Source organism: Lathamus discolor, chromosome 12 (genome assembly GCF_037157495.1).
Source record: "Lathamus discolor isolate bLatDis1 chromosome 12, bLatDis1.hap1, whole genome shotgun sequence".
Lineage (NCBI taxonomy): Eukaryota > Metazoa > Chordata > Aves > Psittaciformes > Psittacidae > Lathamus > Lathamus discolor.
Window position 1 is genome coordinate 11853460 of NC_088895.1, and position 19943 is coordinate 11873402.

Sequence of the window (19943 nt, forward strand, 5' to 3'; positions counted from 1 at the left end):
CACAGCATGGATATGACTGGAAAAAATCCTCATAAATTACTAACTACGGTTTCCTTCTTGCAGTAATCACAGAATTGTAGAATAGTTAGGGCTGGAAAGGACCTCAAGATCCTCTAGTTCCAACCCCCCTGCCATGGGCAGGGACACCACACACTAAACCATAGAATCATAGAATAGTTAGGGTTGGAAAGGACCTCAAGATCATCTAGTTCCAACCCCCCCTGCCATGGGCAGGGACACCTCACACTAAACCAACCCACACAAGGCTTCATCCAACCTGGCCTTGAACACTGCCAGGGATGGAGCACTCACAACCTCCCTGGGCAACCCATTCCAGTGCCTCACCACCCTAACAGGAAAGAATTTCCTCCTTATATCCAATCTAAACTTCCCCTGTTTAAGTTTTAACCCGTTACCCCTTGTCCTGTCCCTACAGTCCCTGACGAAGAGTCCCTCCCCAGCATCCCTATAGGCCCCCTTCAGACACTGGAAGGCTGCTATTAGGTCCCCACGCAGCCTTCTCTTCTCCAGGCTGAACAGCCACAACTTCCTCAGCCTGTCTTCATACGGGAGAAAACCATGTCACCAAAGGGTCCATCCAACCTGGCCTTAAACACTACTAGGGATGGAGCATTTACCACTTCTCTGGGCAACCCATTCCAGTGCCTCACCACCTTCATAGTAAAGAACTTCTCCCTTACGTCTTAATATCTTGTATTTTAATGGAGGAATGCTGTTCCTAATGTCATGAGAAGGCTCTGGAAACACCCTTACTGTGGTTTTACTCACCTTTTGGGGATATTTTTAATAGCCATTTTATAGATGTGCATGAAACAAAAGCAATGGGGTTTGCAGCACTGAGGCCGTGCGGGTCGCCGCTAGAGGGCAAAGCCAGCGAAGTAATTCCCGGAGCAACAAAGGAAACAACGTCAGCTCTAACATCAGCTCCAACCGGCCTCTGCTGCCAGCGCATTGGGGTGACACCAGGAATGAACCCCCTTGGCTTGTTTCAGGGAGCTATGACCAAAAAGGCAGTACCAAGGGGAAGTTAAAATGCATAAACCCTGCCAAAAAAGGACGCATCCGGCTGTAGCTGCTGGTCACCATGACTCAGGACTGGCTCCCATGCTCTGGAGACAATGATTCCTACCGGCACAGGCTTTAAAACCCAGTGACCTAAATATTATCTCCCATAGTGCTGTAAGAGCAGCTCCAGAGGGCTCTGTGTTTTCATGTGGAAATGGGAAATTGGGGGGAAGGGAAGAAAAGCAAATGAGCAAAGTGCTGGTTTTGCTCAGAAAGCAAAGGAAATCTTCAGAGTAAATCCTTCAGTGAAATTAACACTTCACACCATTAAAATATATATATATATAAATTTTTAGAACTGGCTACCTTTGAATTCAAGAAAGTTCAATTTCTTTCAAACGGACCAACAAGCAGCTGGTTATGTATTCCCACCTGAGAGCAAGTTCTTGCTGTAGTTGTCCCACAGATCCTGTTACATTTTCAATTAAATAAATCATAAATCATAGAATCATAAATTGGTTTAGGTTGGAAGGGATCTTAAAACTCATCCAGTTCCATCCCCCTGTCATGGGCTGGGACACCTTCCGCTTAGAGCAGGTTGCTCCAAGTCCCGTCCAACCTGGCCTTGAACACTGCCAGGGATGGGGCAGCCACAAATATCACAATATTTACATAAATTTCTTATCAACAAGATGAAATCCTGACATTTTGCATTTCGGCCGCTGCACCTCGCCGTGAGAAAGCACATAAAACAATACCCTAAAGGTAAGACTTGAACATTGCATTAGGCAACCTATAAAGTCACATAGTAAACTTGCAATAGGGGCTAACACCATTTCACAGATTATAAAATATAATTACATTCACGGTAGTGTCTAATGATGATAAAAGGGAGCATCTCTGACTAAAAACATGGATCTCATTCACTAACATCATTAAATTACACACGAAGTCCTGTAGAAACAGCATCCTGCAGATAATACTGCATTTCACACCAGTGGGAAGTGTTGCTGCCACTCACCTCTCCCTGTAGAGGATGGTCATGAACTCTGCTCATAGGCCTGACAGGTTAACTCTCTTTTCAGCTCCAGATATCAAAAACATCACTTTCTTGTCCCGATTGTATAGAGCTGCTTATGTGCCTTTAATGTTAGCTATAGCGCACACAGACTGTGCTTTATTGTGCCTCTGTCTGAAGCACTAGAGGGTAATAACAAAGGTATCAGCCACCATTTGAACTGTTCTTCTCATCTCTGGCCAGGCTTCTCTCATCTTCTTCTAGCATCTAAAGCATCACTGATTAATCTGTATGACTTAAGTCAGTTTAATTAACATTGCTTTGTCTTTAAATAGCTTAGCCTAAATCCGTCTAATCTGCTACTGGTTATTTTAATCCTTTTTAGGTTTGCCTAACAAGAAAAGTAAACTTGCATAAAACTGAGCGAGCAGCACGGAGCGTTTTAAGCAGGTTTCGTGAGTGCCTACACCTCATTTGTGTGTGCTTCAATTTTATGCTAAAATTCTTACAAGTTTTCATATTCTCACACATCTGGGAAAATATTTTAATGGAATAATGTCTCTTTCAGCAAGAATCTGTCAGTCTGAGGGCCCGAAGTGCTAAAAAATCTCCCCAAATGTCAAAACAAGTGTAAGCAGTCATCGGGTTTTCAGGTAGAATTAGCTCTTTGCAGCAGCAAATGTCACGTTAGCCACTTTTAAGGTATTTGTGAGGGAAAACTCATGTGCCAGCACATCGCACGTGTGTGGCATTGCCAGGCTGCTCGGCAGGGATGGCCCTCAGCACCGCTGTCACCCGCTGCTCCCCTCAGGGAGCTGCCTCTGTGAGGGAAACACTGCCGAGTCGTGCGGCTACGAGGGAACGGGGGTCTGCAGGCATCCCGCAGACGGGGCGGCACCGAGAGCTCAGAGCCCTGCAGTGCTTTCACAAGGACGGCAGCGCCAGCCACGGCGGGGTGGAACCGAGGGGGGCCGCGTCCGGCGGCGGGAGCAGGCTCCGGCACCATCTCCTCTCCTCCGGCGCCGACAACAGCCCGCCACTGCCGCGCGCCACCTCAGGCGGATGGCGCAGTGCGCATGCGCCACCCCTTCCTCCTCCTTCCCCCGCGCCCCGCTGCACGCACACAAGGCGCGTCATCACGATACCCCGAGAAGAGCGAGCTCTCGCGAGAGCGTCGCCTGTCACGTCCTCGCGGCAGCCGCCATCTTGGAGGTGCCGGGGATCACGTGACCGCTCGCAGCCCCGTTCGCCTCCGCCTTCCCCTCCCCCACCCAACCGGGAACCGGGCCCAAGCCGCCAGCCTCGAGTCCGGTCCGCCGCCATCGGTCCCGGGGCAGCGCCCACCCGCGGGGGACGTCGCGCTCTGAGGACGGTGGATACGCCGGGTGTCGGGGCGGGGAGCTGTCGGTGGGGCAGGGAGGAACGAGGCGCGGCATGTCACGTGACGGGGTCGGGGGAAGCGTGCGCCACAGTCCGGTGGCGGCGGCAGCTGCGCGGGGGGGGGGGGGGGGCGGGGGGGGAGAAACGGGGAGAGAACGGAGGGGGGGGTTGGGCGCGAGACGGCGGCGGTGGCCACGTGATTGGGGAAGCCAGCGTGGAGGGGGCGCGCGTCACGTGGGGCGAAGCGCGCGCCAGCGGCGGGCGGTGGCCGGCATCACGTGGGGAGGGGTGCGGCGCGTCCTTCGGGGGGGGGGGGTGGGAGGAGAGGAGGAGGAGGAGGTGCGGCGCTGGTCACGTGGTGCGGCGCGGCGGGCGGCCTTCAGCTCCGCTCCCCCCCCCCCCCCCCCCCCTCCCTGTGAGAGGGGAGGGAGGGCAAAGATGGCGGCCGTGAGTTAGAAAGCGGCGGGCGGCGGCGCCAGCGGCGGACACTTCTAGGACCGGCCGCGGGAGGACCGGGAGCGACCGACAGAGAGTGAGTCCTGCTCCGCCCTGCCGCTTGGTCGCGGCTCTGCTCGGCCGCCTCGGGCCGCTCCCTGCGCCGCGGCTTCGCTGCGGCGCCCCCGGGGGTTCTCTCTCCTCAGACCCCGCCGCTCTCCGCGGCGCACCGGGCCCCGCGGGGTGTGTGTGTGTGTGACCGGGGTGTTGCGTGAAGGGGAAGCCGCCGTGTCGGCACTGGGCTCCGCGCCTCGCTTGGCCCCTCAGGCTGGGGCGGGCCGCGGGGCCGCCCCCGCCGGGGGTCCCCGGTGGGCCCGGTGCGGCGCGGTGAGGCGGGGGAAGGCGTCGCTGGCCCGGCTGGGCCGTCGCTTGCTTGGGAGTCGGATAAACTTTGTGCCCGAGGGCGTGTGGGGAGCGGTGGGGCCGCCTGCGCGGGCGGCGGAGCCCCCCTTGGCTGTGGGGAAGCGTTTCGGTAGCGGTTGTGCGGCGCGGGGGTGGGGGGCGGCGGTGGGGCTGGGCTCGCTCCCCCGCCCTGCTCGGGGAAAATGGCATCGGGACGGCGGCGTCTCCGCGCCGGGTCCGCGGCGCTCGCCTTTGTGCGGGCTTTCCGCGGCTGGGGTGATTGTTAACGTTTGAAATGGAGCCGCTCCGCTGAAACGAGGCGGGGTGTGTGTGTGTGTGTGTGTGTAGGGGGGTGATTTATGGTGCTGGAGTGGCTCTAAAGGCTGCCGTGAGCCTCAACCCCATCGCCCTTCTCCGGGATCCCAGCGTTGTTAAAGGGATCTTTAAAGAGATGAAGGTCTGAAAACAAAAAGTCGCGCATGGGACACAATTACGCAGCCAATTCTCGCCCAACCCGGAAGTTTATGTCGGTAACACGTGTTGGTGGGGAAGGTGGCGAGGCCGGGAACCGGGACCCTCCCGCTGCTTTCCCGCGGGGCTGGCGCGCCCGACCGGAGCCCCGCAGCTCCCGGTGGGGCTGAACGCCGCAGCGACAGACCCGGCCTCAAAGTCCAGTGACTCTTAACGAGCGCACCTCAAACAGAGGTTGCTAGGGTGAGTAATTGTTTAACATAAAAATGCCCTTACAGTCTGAAGGGGAAGAGGCCTTGTGGGTTTTCTGTCTATCTTTTCATCGGTTGTTTCATTATTATTTTTAGCTGAGCAGGTCCCACACTGTGTTTGGGGGTATAAATTACAACTCTTGGACTTTTTAGCAGGTATTCATAGCCTGTTTTAGGTGCTTGATACCTGCCAAAGATCAGGCCAATCATTTAAATGCTTAAAAAGGTTGAATTGATGAATTAGATAACTTCAGGTTGTGTTGTTTGTTCAAGCTAATAATTCTTTTAATTATGGGTTTTTTTACCATTGCTTGCTCTGGAGTTAAGAGTTAACTCAGTGTTGCACTGATTGGCTTTAGAGCGTGTAGGTTGTTTCTGGATTAAAATGAACTATATGCATGCATGAATGTTTTGCAAGCTTCCCCCCCACCCCAGATTGAAAAGCCATAGTTGATGGTGTAAAGCAAATAATTTGCTATGTCAGAAGTGGTGTAACAGCATGACATTTGAACTGGTTTCCTAGATCTTCCTTACTGGCATGATATGTTACTTCTGAATGCCATTATAGTCTTTAAAATGCAGGCAATTTGTCTTGTTGCTATCCAGACAAATTCTTTGATGTCAAAACTGACCAACAGCTGCTTGAAAAGCTATTGAAGTGGGCAGCAGTATGGTTAATGTGTTTCTTGTTCCTCGAGATACACCTAGAACTGGCTCCCAGGCCAAAATCAAGGGAGGGTAAAAGTGCTCAGATACTGCTGCTGCCTCTTCTGGCTTTTATTTCTTAAAAGCCTTCACTAGAGCCTAAATTTTGACCTCCAGCCATTTAGTATGAAGGCTGATTTTTAGCCAAATCATTGCATTTAACATGTAAAAGCTTCTCAATTTCCCGTTTTCAGTCCGTGTATCCTGACTGCGGTGAATTTCATAGAATAGTTGTAAGAGAGCTTTGAGGCAGAGCTGAGTCCTGCAGCATCCTGAAGTACCTCGTGTCCTTACAGCGTTGACTTCAGAGAGGTGGCCAGTGTGCGCAGAACTGCTATGTGTTTTACAGGGGTTTGTGTATCAAAAGTAAACTTTGTACATTCAAATGCCATGTTAACTATTAGGCTTGAGGGTAAGGCCTGTAAGCATGGGTGAGTTCAGTCATTAGTGCCTTACTCTATGGTTGGATGCTGACTTGGAAAGGGCCAGAAGGGAATGGCTTGGCTTTTTTCCTATTTTATTGTTTCCCAGGTTGCCTTCTGGAGCCAAAAGCTGCAAGATGAGCAGAACCCATCTGGATATCCAGAGAATCCTGTTGTGTGGGATTAGGGGTTAGCAGCCCTTACACCTCTGTTGTGAGAGGCTGTGAATGGAGATGGGGAATTTTTTAGGTCAATAGTAGCTTGTGGTTTAGGCAGAAAACCGATGGGGTCATATCTGTCTTTTCTCTACAACTTCAGTATTTGTGTGGTATTTTAAGTGGCTTCCAGTGTAGCTCAGGTGACATGTATTCCTCAGAAAGCCAGTGGGAAAATCCCTCCCAGTAAAAGGAGAAACAGGAGTTGCCAGACTGCATTGGTCCCATTCAAACCCACATTTGCAGGTTGGGTGTGCTGCAGAGGCCAGATGTCCAAAGGGTTTGGAAACAGCTGTGCCTGGTTGATTGTGATTGATCTGAGCTAAGCTGTGATATTAGAGTTGATGATTTTTAGATAAGCACTTTAGGTATCCGGTGTTACAACATGTAACTCTCACACCTAAAAATCAAAAGCCTTTTCACTGTTTAGGATTCTGCCCTTATTTTCCTTGGGGGAAATGGAGAGCGGGTTGCTTAGCATGTGCTTTAGAATCCCTTTTTTGTTTTGTTTTTTGCTGCTTTGTACCAAAGCTAAAATGGAGGGAGGGAGAGAGTCAGGTTGGCATGGATACATGACATACTATTAAACATGGCATTTTGGTTTTGTGTCTTTAAATCAGAAGTTTTTACATAACGTGCAGTGGTAGCAAAGCTGTCTTTATCAAAGTTTTAGGCTTTATTCTGCAGCAGAAGAGCACCTTATAGAAATGCTTGACGTGTTGTGATAGCCCTTCTTGAAATGGCAGCAGTTTATGTGACTGATACAAAAGAAACTGAAATATTGCTACTGCTGGAATTCTAGAAATACATATTTTTTTTTTAGCTTTATCTAACAGGTCGAATCTTGCTCAGTGACATTGGGCAGCCTGACTAAACATAGACAACCTTATCTGCAAGATTCTGCATGCTCACAACAGTCCTTGGATTGGTGAAATGCTTAGGGAACAGCTTGTAATATTCACAACTTTTTTATAAGTAATTTCTTTTGGAGATTTTAAAGATGTGGCAAACAGGTCCTTATATAGTATTGCCAAAGCTGAGCTGCAGAGCTTGATAAAGTCGCTTTCACTTGTGTTAACTGAGGAGCCTCCTACCTTGTAAGATTATGGAGCTGTTTCAGCTTGATAACACTTTAGGCTTGACTAGCATATGTCACAAAAACATAAACTGACCTATCACAGTGCAGCTTTGCCCGTATTTACTTATTTCTCTCCATTTAATTCCCTTACTGCATTAAAATTGGGGATAGGCAGCAGTGGGGCTTGGAAGTTTCACAAAGCCTAAAATTGGTGCGAAGTATTCAGTGACTTATAATGTAAAAATTCTAGAAGTCCCGAATTCCTTTTGTTCCAGTTTCAAACAATGCAGCTTTGTTCCTAGTGTACAGAGACAAAATAAGTGAAACAAGTCAAACTTCCATTGTCCAGACTGTGTGACACAAATAAACTATTGCTGCTGTTCTACTTGCTTTTTGCTGGATTGTTAGCAACTGCTAAGCTTAAAGACTGTTAAATTTGGGGTTAGTGTGAGGGATGCAGCTGGGGGATTTCTTACGTGAAAAGGGATGCTTCTAAACTGAAGATAGTCATTCTGGAATTGTAGGAATTCCTACACTAATTTCTGTCACTCAGTACCTTATGAAAGCTGAAATGAGCAATTAAATTATTACTGCTACAAGTTCGTTTTTTCTGAGCTTGGTGAAACAATCTCAGGTTATCCATGATCGTTTTAAAGGTTAAAAACGTAGAGTTCAGTATTACCATAGCTATGTTAAACTTGAAACACAGTTGCTGGGTTGTGGTGCTGTTTTAGGATGGTTAGGGAGGATGTGTTTTTGTGTGGTGTTGGTGTGTTTTTTTTCTAGCCTTGGTTTTGTTTTGAGTCTCAACTTCGTAGAAATGCCTTCACATATTGCAAGGGTAGACTAGAAGTTACCTCGAGTAATTCTTTTTGGTGCTAGCTCTCTTTAAAGTAAGCACCCCAAGTTTCTGTTTTTACATGCCTTTATTCAATAGAGCTGCTTATCTCTCAACCAAGTTTTAATCATACCTTCTTTTAGAGCTGGTGTCATCAAAACTACATATAGACTAAAACGCTTCATAACTGGCATTTTTTCCTTGGCACATTTAGGTTTGTTTATTTGACCATGTAGAGCAAAGGTGTTGCACTGTGTGGAAGAGTCCTCATGCCCCTTTCCCAAATGGACACTGTAGGGTTACGAATGTGAAGTGTTTTGGAGCTGCTGTTTTGAAGGGGTAACCTGTCTTAATTCACCTTTTGTGGACAAATTAATCTCAATGTTCTGCAGTTCCTAACACCAGAAGTACTGATGAGCTAAAACTCCATCTGCAGTCTTAATCTGTGTAAACTCACCTGTTTCTAATCAGCAAACAATGCTGTAAGCTTCTAAACTTAGCTATGAGCCTTGCTGTTAATATTTCAGTCTGAAAATTAAGGATTTGTCCTACCCAATTAATATATATGTGAGATCCCCTTGTTTTGAGATGAGGCACTTAATCCTTCTGCAAGGTAGAGCCGACAGTCTGTTCTTACTCATTTTTTATGACCCATTCAAGGTTCTAGGAGATAGACTAGTGGGAGGTGACATCCTTTGAAGGAGCTGCCATGTTAATTAAATCTGCTAGATGTCTTTATTTCTTAATATCTTCTGTGTCTGATAAATTGGCAGAATGGTCTGGTTTGTAATTATGTGATCACCTCAAATGCCTTAAAAAAAAGGAGGATCTAGTTTTGACACAGCAAGTGGTGTTCAGTGGGATTGCGTGTGGTCAGTAGCAGTCCCACCAATTACTGCTTGTTGCTTTGCTATTCTTTTGGGTAGTGCAGTCTTTTGATGCTTCAAAATATGTCTTCCCCTTATCCCAGTCCCTTACATCCACCGCTTCAATTGTGGTGCCACCATTTTGGTATTAGTCCACTGAAAGAAGGTTTCTTCCTACTATTGCACAGACTAAAACTAGAAAGAATAAGAATTATGTGCCTGAGGCTTAACTTAGCACATTTGGCAGAACAGGTAATTCTTGTAATGAGTTATGTGTGTGACCAAGCAGCTGGATGTGGCTTAGCTGTACATGTAAAGGAGGACGAGCAAGTGAATTCTGATTTGGAGTCTGTGAATGAGTGTGTCTAAAATGCCAGTAAATATTTTTGTCCTCTTGCCTCCTTTCAAATAGGTGTTCATCTTTGTTAGGTTTTGCTGTTTTGTTACTAGTGGATGTTACAGGGGGTGTAGAGGAGAAGGGAAGTAAATCTCTATTGAGGTATAGAATATATAAGCAACAGCTCAAGTTATGTGGTCTCATGTAATTTTTGTCTTAGTACTAACACAAATGGGCTTCCTTCTTAAGGAAGCAAAGTATGTTCTGTTCTGTCTTAATCTGAAAACAGAGTATTTGGCTTTTTTAACAAGGTTTTACGCTGTCTAGAATAGCTTTTGAAGTTAATTTTGCTCGTCCTACACATAAAGGAGTCTGTGACCTGATGTTAGTGTCCTATTTAATATGTAGTTAACATACTACAATAATGGAACATTGGTTCTTTCCACTATGCCAAACAAAATTTCTCCTATGAATGAATTACTACCCAATGTAATGGCAAGGAAGAAAGAAAAGCTTTCCTTATAAGCTTTTTATCGCTAACTTGTTGTTACAAGATAAACTAAATGAGTTTTAATTGTGCTTCCCTCGTGCAGTGTGTTTCACTGACAAAGACTCTGGCATTAGCATAGTAGAGTCTCACGGTTTCTGCCTCTTGTAGTTCTTGTAATGCTCAAAAGCATGCTGCAACAAAGACCAGAAAAGGCTTATTTTTTCTTTTTAAGTTTATGGGTATGATAGCATCTTCTGTAGTAAACTACTTAATTCTTCCTGCTCCTAAATATGGTGGGTATGTTGAAAAGATTTACGAAACAAAATAGAGGAAAAATCTACAAATGAACAAAAGAGCCAGGACGAATCTGGAAAGTGAAACTGTGTGTACAAGAGAGTGCATCATGTACGCCCTTAAATGCCGGAAGGGGAACTTCAATTGTGAGTATGTGTGTGTGCGCAAAGTCAGAACGAAACGTAACTGGTCTTTGTGGTTCTAATTCTTTTAGAGATGGTGGAGCCAGGACAAGATCTGTTGCTTGCTGCTTTGAGTGAGAGTGGAATCAGTCCAAATGACCTGTTTGATATTGACTCTCCAGACGTGGTTCTTGCAACTCCAGCACCAACTCCAGCTGTTCAGCAGGTTAAAACAAGAACATAGGTGTTTGCTGTAGGACAGAAGAGCTTCTACCTGATGTACTGAGGGGGGCTGGAGGGGGAGTATCCATGGCAAATAGTTGATGAATGTGGAGTTTTCGTAAACTTTTTGCTTCATAGGACTGAGATTGGAAAATGACTTGTTAATTAATTTTAAACTTTCATCCAAAAATGCAATCTGAAGTGCACTGTTTATGTCAGTATAAACATAAATATACTTAACTTCTGAGTGTTAAGGGGTGGCCTGCTGTCATGTATCCATGGAGAACTCTAACATCACTGGAGTCTAACTACTCTCCTATGAAATGTGTGAAAAAAGTGTAATACAACACAGTGTTTAAGCTCCATGACAGCATGCAGTTATTACATAATTGACTGTTTCAGCCATAGACTGGGAACAGCAGTATGCTTAACAGTGATATCACAAAACTAATTACATTTTTACCGCAGTTAACTAACAAAGTGTTGTACATTTAACTTCTCTGGATGTGAAATTGACCTCTTGCTGATCTTTATTTTGAGTGAAGCCTTTGTTAATGGGCACAGTTGAGAACTTCCCTGTTTTGTGGGTGGATATTTACTCTTAAGGTTTCTTTCCCTGCTAATATTAAAGTTCCCTGATGCTTACTTTCTTTCCTCTGCAGTCAGTGCCACTTAGTGCTTTAGAACTAGGCTTGGAGACTGAGGCCACAGCTGCTGTGAAGCAAGAACCAGAGACTGTATCGACTCCAGCCTTATTAAATGTTCGGGTAAGGACTGGTACTTCAAGGTTTTACATGTGTTATTGTGGTGGGTTAACCTTGGTGGGACATCAGGTGCTCTTTCACTCCCCCGTCCTCAGCTGGATGGGGGAAAAATGATGCAAGACTTGTGGGCCGAGAGAAGGACAGAGAGATCAGCAGTCAGTGTCACAGTCAAAACAGACCTGACTTGGGGGAATTAATTTATTGCCAGTTATCACTGGATAGGATAATGAGAGCTCCGTCTCTGCCGCTGCTTCCTCCTCATGCTCGTTCCCTGCTCCAGCAGCTCCTTCACAAACTTTTCCAACATGGACCATTCTCCCAGACTGCAGTTCTCCACAAACTGCCTGATTGTGGGCCCTTCCCATGGCGCACAGTCCTTCAGGAACAGACTGTTCCAATGTGGGTCCCTCCATGGCTGCAAGTCCTGCCAGAAAACCTGCCCCTCTCCATAGGGTCATGATGTGCCTGAAGGACGTGCATCTGCTCTGGCATGGGGCCCTGCATGAGCTGCAGGTGGACAGCCTGGAGCACCACCTCCCCTCCTTCCTCATTGACGGTGGAGCCTGCAGAGTTGTTTTCTTGCATACTCTCACTCCTTTCTCCCAGTTGTTGATTGCACTGTGTTCTTCCTCCCTTCTTAAATATGCATTGTGGTTTAGACCTAGCTGATAACTCGGCACCGTGCAGCCGCTCACTCACAACCCCCCTTCTTCCTTCTGGGCAGGAGGGGGAGAAGAATCAAAAGAATGTAAATCCCACGGGTTGAAATAACAATTTAATAGCTAAAGAGGTACATACTACTACTACTACTACTACTAAGTGAAGTAACAGGGGGAGAGAATATAAAACTAAAAGGGAAAAGTCAAAAAACCCAATAAACACAAGTGATGCACAATACAATTGCTCAGCACCCATTGATACCCAGCCGTAATCAGTCCCTTCTGAGTAACTCCCCCCAGTTTCTATATTGAGCATGACAAGCTATGGTATGGAATATCCCTCTGGCTAGTTTGGGTCAGGTCTCTGCTCCTTCTTGGCTTCTTCCTGCGCCTCCTCACTGGTAGAGCATGAGAGACTGAAAAGTCCTTGATGGGGATAAGCACTGTTCAGCAACAACTAAAACATGGGTGTCTTATCAGCATGTTCTCACACTAAAGCCAAAACACTGTACTAGCTATGATGGGCTCAGCCTTGACCAGCTGTGGGTTCATCTTACAGAAGGCTGGAACTGGCTCTATTGGATGTGGGGGAGGCTTCTGGCGTCTTCTCAGAGAAGCCACCCCTGCAGCCTAACCTTGCCACATAAACCCAATACAGTGTATTAGTAAAATGTAATGAGAGAGGTGGGGCTGTAAAGTGCCACTTGGCCATCATCTCAATTCTGCTTGTACTGAGTCCGTGAAAGCTTAGCAATTGTGCACAAGTGTACGTATTTGAAATTCTCAGCATAGGGTCCCTGTACCTGCAGTAGTCACGTCTTGTACCTAGGCAATGAATCCTTCATCCTATATTTCCTTTAAAATGTGAAAATACCATGCAAAACCACGTATGGCTGTGTATTGATAGACACTTCTTGCTCAGACTGTTGCACCACAAGATAATTACTCTTAACATCTTCAGCATGTTATATGAAGACATTTCTTATTACAAGTGTTTTAAAAACTGGTGACTCCTTATCCTGTAGATGGAAGGCTACGAAAGTCTGCTCTTTTTCACTGTCTTCTGAAAATTTCCCTGTATTTTGTTGCTAGCAACCACCATCCACCACAACCTTTGTGCTGAATCAAATAAATCAGCTTCCAACTTTGGGGACTACGCTAGTGATGACAAAAACAACACCTGTTACAACTACAAGGCAGACTATCACTGTAGCAAAAATCATCCAGACCAGCACAACTACTCGTCCCTCGGTTGCAGCACCAGCAGTTCGCAATGCCTTGACCACTGCACCTTCGAAGGACCAGATTCAGCTGAAAGATCTGCTAAAGAACAATAGTCTTAATGAACTCATGAAATTGAAGCCACCTCCTAATATTGCCCAGCCAGTAGCAACTGCAGCAAGTGAGTTTTCCTTTTGATTCTTATTTTTTTAGACAAATAGTGAAATAACAGAATGTGAAGGTCTTTGCACGTCTTGTATTTTCATTGATCAGTAGAATATCTCAGTAAAAATAAATGGTCCAGAAAACCTGATAAATTCTGGTCTAACTGGAATACTGTTAGCATTCAGGGTGAAGTAATACAGAAAGGCTTTTAAAAATAACTAAGCTCTTGATTTACTGTAAGGAATGAGGAAGATTTACATTTTTAGACTGCAGTTGGCAAATTGGTAAAATTAATTTGTGAACATTACTGAAGTTGATGTAGCTATCTTGAGTCTGCATCACTTTCTGTTCTACTGGATAGTTGCTGTGGAACTATGACAAATTAGTACTTTTTTCCACTGTCTCTAAGATATACTGATCTTATAGGCAGGATTGGAAGTAACCTATTTTTCCATATGCAGATAGAGCATGCAGTAGATGAAGCTGTCTGTTAGGACTGAAACAAAAAGAAGGATGTGCCTCTATTTCATTGCATGGTTGGCAAAATTGAGACACTGACTGAAGCTGGGGTGGGGGGTGAAGGAGTGAGGAAGAGGAGAGGGAGAAGGTTTTATAGGACTGATGCCTTGGTGCTTAATGAAAACTCACAGGAGAGATAAGTAGTAGGTAGCATCAATGCACAGTAGCTGTTGTAGTGGCACAGCTGCAGAAAGTAGTTGAATCTGTAGCTTCTGTATTAAGTGAAAAGGAGGTGTGGAACTTCTAGAACTGCATTTCTATTCTTTGTGCCCTTGTGTTTCTGGATCTTTCTTGGTGGTTATAAAACCCCAAATGTGTGTAGAAATTTCAAGGGCAGATGAGCTCTTGGAAGGCACCATGGTCTTTTCACATAATTCAGGCAGCAGGAGTTCTAGATTGTAAAATTTTAAGAAGTTAAATTATGCGGCTTCTTTGAGGGGATCTTTATTTGTGCAATTGTCTTAATTGTTTGTTAGGGACAATTATGCTGAATTTATTACACGCATTGACTCTCAGTGTGATGGAAATTTGACAGCTGCTCTCAATGTTTTACGTCTACCCTTGTGTAAATTGTTTCACTTCTGTATAAACCTTATTGCTGGATGCTTCCAAATGTGACAGAGGACAGGGAAGTTAATAAATCGTCTTCTTGAAAGATCCTGCTATAAACTTTAAACAACTGAGTCCAAAGCGTTGACTTTTTGTTTTACAGATATAACTGTAGTTTGTCCTGAGGTGGTAAATGCCACTAGATCAGGTAATCTCATTTCTGTTGAAACACTGGACTTTCTGGTTTGTTATGAAACTTCAAAGGCTCACAAGACAGAGTATTTCTAAATGTTATGTATAGATTTGGTCATGGTCAGAATTATTTCAGTATTGAAACTCACACACAACTGGTCACAATGTCACTGTTGGATGCAGCTGTGTTGCATGGGAAGCTTCTTCAGTCAAAGAAGTAACGGGATTTATCTCCTTGCTGAGATACTTTTTAATCTGGACAAAAATAGTAGCACACCGATGCTTTAAGAACACAATAGATGTTTTAAATTTCTCTTACTGTTTATTAATAGAGAAGAATGTGAATTGGAGTCAATGTTTGGAGGCAATTCCTATAAAACACAGCTTTTCTTTTGTAGCTGACCTGAGCAATGGTGCCGTGAAGAAGGAGGCTTCCACAAAAGAGGTAGCAAGAATATGGATAAATGATATTAAAATGAGAAGTTTTTCCCCTACTATGGTAAGTAGTACAAATAGTTAATTTGCCAAATGTATATTTTACTGGCCACAACCCCCTGTGACTAATTTTGGTAGTTACTCATATCTGCCTTTTCCGTGGTGAAGTTACTGAGTGCATCTGTTTGTTCATAAGGTTAGTTTCTCCATTGGATGAATACTTGGTTAAATGATAAAAACTAACAGCTGTGTAGAGCTGACTATCTGTATAATAAATGACAATTCCAAGAAATTACTGTCCTTAACCTCATTTTGTGGATTAAGGGTGTGCTCATTGTGAGCTGATAAGCATATCACTTTGTGGTTTAAGGCATTTTCTTTTAAAGTATCCCTGTTCATGTAACTAGAAATGATGAAGTCAGAAGACTTTCTCTAGCATGGCTGACCTGGTCAGTTTGATTTAAGATGTAATTTGAGTATGAATACTTTAAAATACTAACTTATTGATCGAGGTGATAATATAAAATGGATAACACTCAGATTTCAGAGAGTACTGGACAGAACTGGTTATTGTAACTATTCCCTGAAGTTGTGAAGTTATGTAATGAATGTAGAATGGGAGCACTTGAAAGCTGGGTTTTCGCTATTAACTGCTGTTTTTAAGGCAGTTTTCTTTAAGTCACTTTGGATTTAATATGCTGTAAAAAGTGTTTCTTTTCACTCTGCTTATGTGAGTTTGGAATACTTTCCTCTCCTTGTAAAGGAAAGGAAGTTCTCTGCCTGTGTGTCTTTAAATGGTTGTTCAGAGTGTGATATCTAGAATTGGGTCTGTAGTTTTCCCAGCTGCTCACTGGTTCACATAGTACATGTGTTAAAACATACACGTGCAAGTTTGTGGTCATTTCATATGTTAATTCCCAGAATATAGAGTATGAGCCATGTGCTGTTTGACTAATGCAGGTATTTCTCTACTGTAGAAAGTGCCAGCAGTAAAAGAAGAGGAGGAACCCGAGGAAGAAGATGAAGAAGAAATGGGCCATGCAGAAACTTACGCTGAGTATATGCCAATAAAACGTACGAGCTCATGGTTTTTTATGTCAAAAGGCTGAAATGTTTTGTGAGCTAATTTGTTGCTAACTCTTCTGTAATTACTAGCACCAAAAACCAGATAGGTTACTATCTGAATCAAATGAAAATGACCTGGATTTGTTGTGGGTTTTCCTAGGAGATTTTTCTCTTTTATAGTGCTTTGTTTTGGAAGGTATGCAAATTTAACAGAAAAGGCGTTCTTTAGCATATCTTTGAGCAGTACTTGCTTCCAAAACATGACTTGTGAGCTCCTTCTTTACTCCTGTAAAGGTGGTTTGTGCCTCAGCAGAGGAAATTTTGCAACGGGATTAAGTGGTCACTTAATCTAGTTTGACTTTTCTGGTGTAACACTACCCTAAGCACATTCTTCCTGCATTGTTCCTGACTGACTTCAGACCTGTTTAAAACAAAAAAGTGAATATTTTACTGCTGTTAATGGCCATCTCCTCTTTATTTTTCCTCCTCTTTATTGCAATCAGTGACAAAAAGCTGTTATCTTGTTTTGTGGGTGCATGGCTGACCTACTGTAAAAACAAGGCAAAAAAAAATTTGCATGGAGTTTGTAGCTAAGTGGTTAATTCTTATTGTCACTGGTGAGCTCTGTCAGCAATTAAACCATGTCTGGTCTAAATCTTTTCTCATACCGCTTAAAACCAGCGCTACATAAATAGTGTGAAGAATGTTGCTTTTGTGATTCTGGCATCTTGAGGCTGCCTCTGGCCTTTTGGGACGGCAAGGTTCAAACCATTTCTTCTCAAACACGTCAAGTACACAAATACTTTAATTTTCTATTAACTGAATTTTATCTAATCTCATAAAAATTGGGGGAAGGTGGTGAAAGTAGGAACAAATTAAGATAGCAGTTCTTCAGATTCAGGTTTGAGTATTCCTTTATGTGATGCAGCTTAACTCTTGACATACTGTTGCACCAAAATGTGGTGGTTCTTGCCTTTGCAACAGGCAGCTGTAATTTGTTTTGCTAAATATAATACCAGTACTATGTTTTCATCTTCTCCCTTCTTCCCTCTTCCTTTTCAACCAGTAAAAATTGGTCTACGTCACCCTGACCCAGTAGTGGAAACCAGCTCGTTATCCAGTGTAACTCCTCCTGATGTGTGGTACCAGACATCAATATCAGAAGAAACAATTGATAGTGGCTGGTTGTCAGCTCTGCAGCTTGAAGCAATCACTTACGCAGCCCAGGTATGGGAGACATTAGTACAGCTTAAAAGCTAACATAGAATTTAAGAAGAAAAACTATTCTCTGACAAGTGCAGCTATGTCAGTTTTATAAGGAGATAAAGTAAGAAGAGCTTAAAGGTTTGAGTTGTATTAGAAAGCATCAGGTAAGCTTCAGATAAATGTGAGGTGATACACCTAGAAAAGCTTTGCCTAAGCCACTTCCATGATGCTGATCTCAGACTGTCTTAAAACTCAGGAAGGACCTCTTAGTCATTCCTTTTATTTCTCTGAAGTAACTTAATGGCTGCAGTAGCAGCAGGTTAGGAAAGCAAACACTGGCATCACTGGGATGGGCATGGAGGACAAGATTGGGTGTTACTTTGCTGCCATATTAAACTTCAGTGGGCTCCCATGAGATGTTGTGCTTGCAGCACTGTCAGGGAGGAAGGTGGTGAAGTTAGAAGACAGCTAACAGGGTCGCAGAAGGGAATAAGTTGGCTCATGAGAAGACACTAATGAGGCTGGGGCACTTTGATCTAGAGAGGAGAAAAATTAAGAGGCATGAAATCCAGTTTTATATAACTAAGAAGGCAGTGGAATCCCACAAAACAAGAACAGAGCAGAACTTGGGGAAACTGCTAGGAAATAGATTTTAAAATGGATAGGAGAATACATCTTTACATAGGCAGTGGATGTCTGGGGTTTGGTGCCACAGAAGGCTGTGGAGGGGCATGTGAGTGGGTTAAAAAAAGACATTCAGTGTAGTAGTAGACACTAAAAGAATTACAGATGTATACAGCAATTTTACAGCAGTTGTAGGTGCTAAAGGGAATAATGGATCACATAAAGCAGTCCATAAGCTCGTATGCTCTCCCTAGAGAAAATCCCTTCTTTCTGCTGTCAGGAGGCCGCTTGGCTGGGTGGACCGCCGGTCACATCCAATAGGATGGTTCTTACGTTTGCTTATTTCTGACAATCCACAGTGATGTGTTCTGGAGAATGGGTACAAGTTTTTTGTTCTTTCTCCTACAGCAACATGAAACATTCCTGCCCAATGGAGACAGAGCTGGATTCTTGATAGGCGATGGTGCTGGTGTAGGAAAAGGAAGGACCATAGCTGGAATCATCTATGAAAATTACTTGTTAGGCAGAAAAAGAGCAGTCTGGTAAGTGTGTCAGGATTTGTCAGAGCAGACACTGTAGTGACTGTAGTACTTAAATTCAGTGTAATCTGTCTTCTGACATGTTCTAGCAAGTGCTTTCTGAACAACTGCTGTAACTTACAGAATATGTGCTTTGTTTTATATCTTCAGGTTTAGCGTGTCAAATGATCTGAAATACGATGCTGAAAGAGATTTGAGAGATATTGGAGCAAAAAACATATTGGTTCATTCATTAAACAAGGTGTGGAAACTTTTTACTATGTACAGTTGAGGCAAAACTTTAGGTACGCTTGTGTGACGAGTTGTGCATGTTGACTGTCCTAAGAGCAAGAATGTACTAATTTCAATACATTTGCTGTGTAGGTCTTGTTTGACAGGCTTTAATCTTGTGAAGAACCAAACAGTGCTTGAAGTTAATTGTGTAAATAGGCCCTATTGTAGGATTAAGTCTCAGCATGTGATGTTTTCTAAAATACTATAGAAGCCACTGTTGCTATTACTGGTATTTTCTGAAGTATTCATTAAATCTTTAGATTTTGCAGCATTTACATTTTTTTCCTTTCTGTCTCCCAGCACACATTTTATATGTACTACATTTTGTGTGTAATACTTGAATAATAGGCTTCCTCAGTAACTTATTAAAGCAGCAGTGGCATATGCAGTTATTTTTGGTGACTCTTCTCAGGATTAGCCACTTAAACTGTGAACTGGTTGAACTTACTGAACTTAAAGTTTGGTTTAAGTTAATATTTCTGCTTTGTAAAGTCTTAATTTCTAAAATACTACTAAATACTTTCTAAAATACTAAAAAGCTTCCGAAATTGTCATTTATGGTGGTAGCTATAAATACACTTGACCTATTAGCTCTAAAGCATGCATTGAAACTAAAATCTTCATTGTATTTAAGGAGACCATGTAGTCAAAGAATGTGGCTGTTAATCTTTTTGAGGCCGCAGATCTAGTCTTCCATAAGTACGTATTTAAGTATGGCCCTGCATAACCCATTAACCACATCACCATGTGCCAGCCATGCCATCATCATGATGTAGGGATACAGGTGGTTCAAAGTGTATACACCTTTCCATTAAGACCACCAGCACCCCTTAATCACGTAGTAGGTAGGATCTCTTCTGAATAATTCCTGTAATTCCTTTTTATTGCAGTTCAAGTATGGGAAAATTTCTTCCAAGCATAATGGAAGCGTGAAGAAAGGGGTCATCTTTGCTACCTACTCTTCTCTTATTGGTGAAAGTCAGTCTGGTGGTAAATACAAAACCAGATTAAAGCAGCTTCTTCACTGGTGCGGTGAAGACTTTGATGGAGTCGTATCCTTTATCTGGAGTTCAGTTGATTGTAACCAAACTGCTCTTTAAGCTCACGTCCTAAAGATACTCTTATACTTTTATTTGCTGGTATTTTTAAGTGGTGGTCTT

The 19943-nt window shown here is 43.9% G+C and overlaps 1 protein-coding gene across 2 annotated transcripts in view; it reads left to right on the top strand.

The window, feature by feature from the left end:
* Positions 1–3827: 3827 nt before the first annotated feature.
* SBNO1 (strawberry notch homolog 1) overlaps positions 3828–19943 on the top strand; it is a 34346-nt gene continuing 18230 nt past the window's right edge. The window contains exons 1-10 of one of the 2 annotated variants that reach the window (XM_065692155.1): positions 3828–3956; positions 10443–10576; positions 11235–11339; positions 13088–13397; positions 15040–15140; positions 16054–16150; positions 17208–17368; positions 18380–18513; positions 18661–18751; positions 19674–19835. In XM_065692155.1, coding sequence (XP_065548227.1) covers positions 10445–10576; positions 11235–11339; positions 13088–13397; positions 15040–15140; positions 16054–16150; positions 17208–17368; positions 18380–18513; positions 18661–18751; positions 19674–19835 — 1293 coding nt within the window. In that variant the 5' untranslated portion in view covers positions 3828–3956; positions 10443–10444. Of the gene's footprint in view, positions 3957–4004; positions 4976–10442; positions 10577–11234; positions 11340–13087; positions 13398–15039; positions 15141–16053; positions 16151–17207; positions 17369–18379; positions 18514–18660; positions 18752–19673; positions 19836–19943 lie in introns of those variants that run through there. The other variant, XM_065692156.1, reaches the window with a different exon arrangement.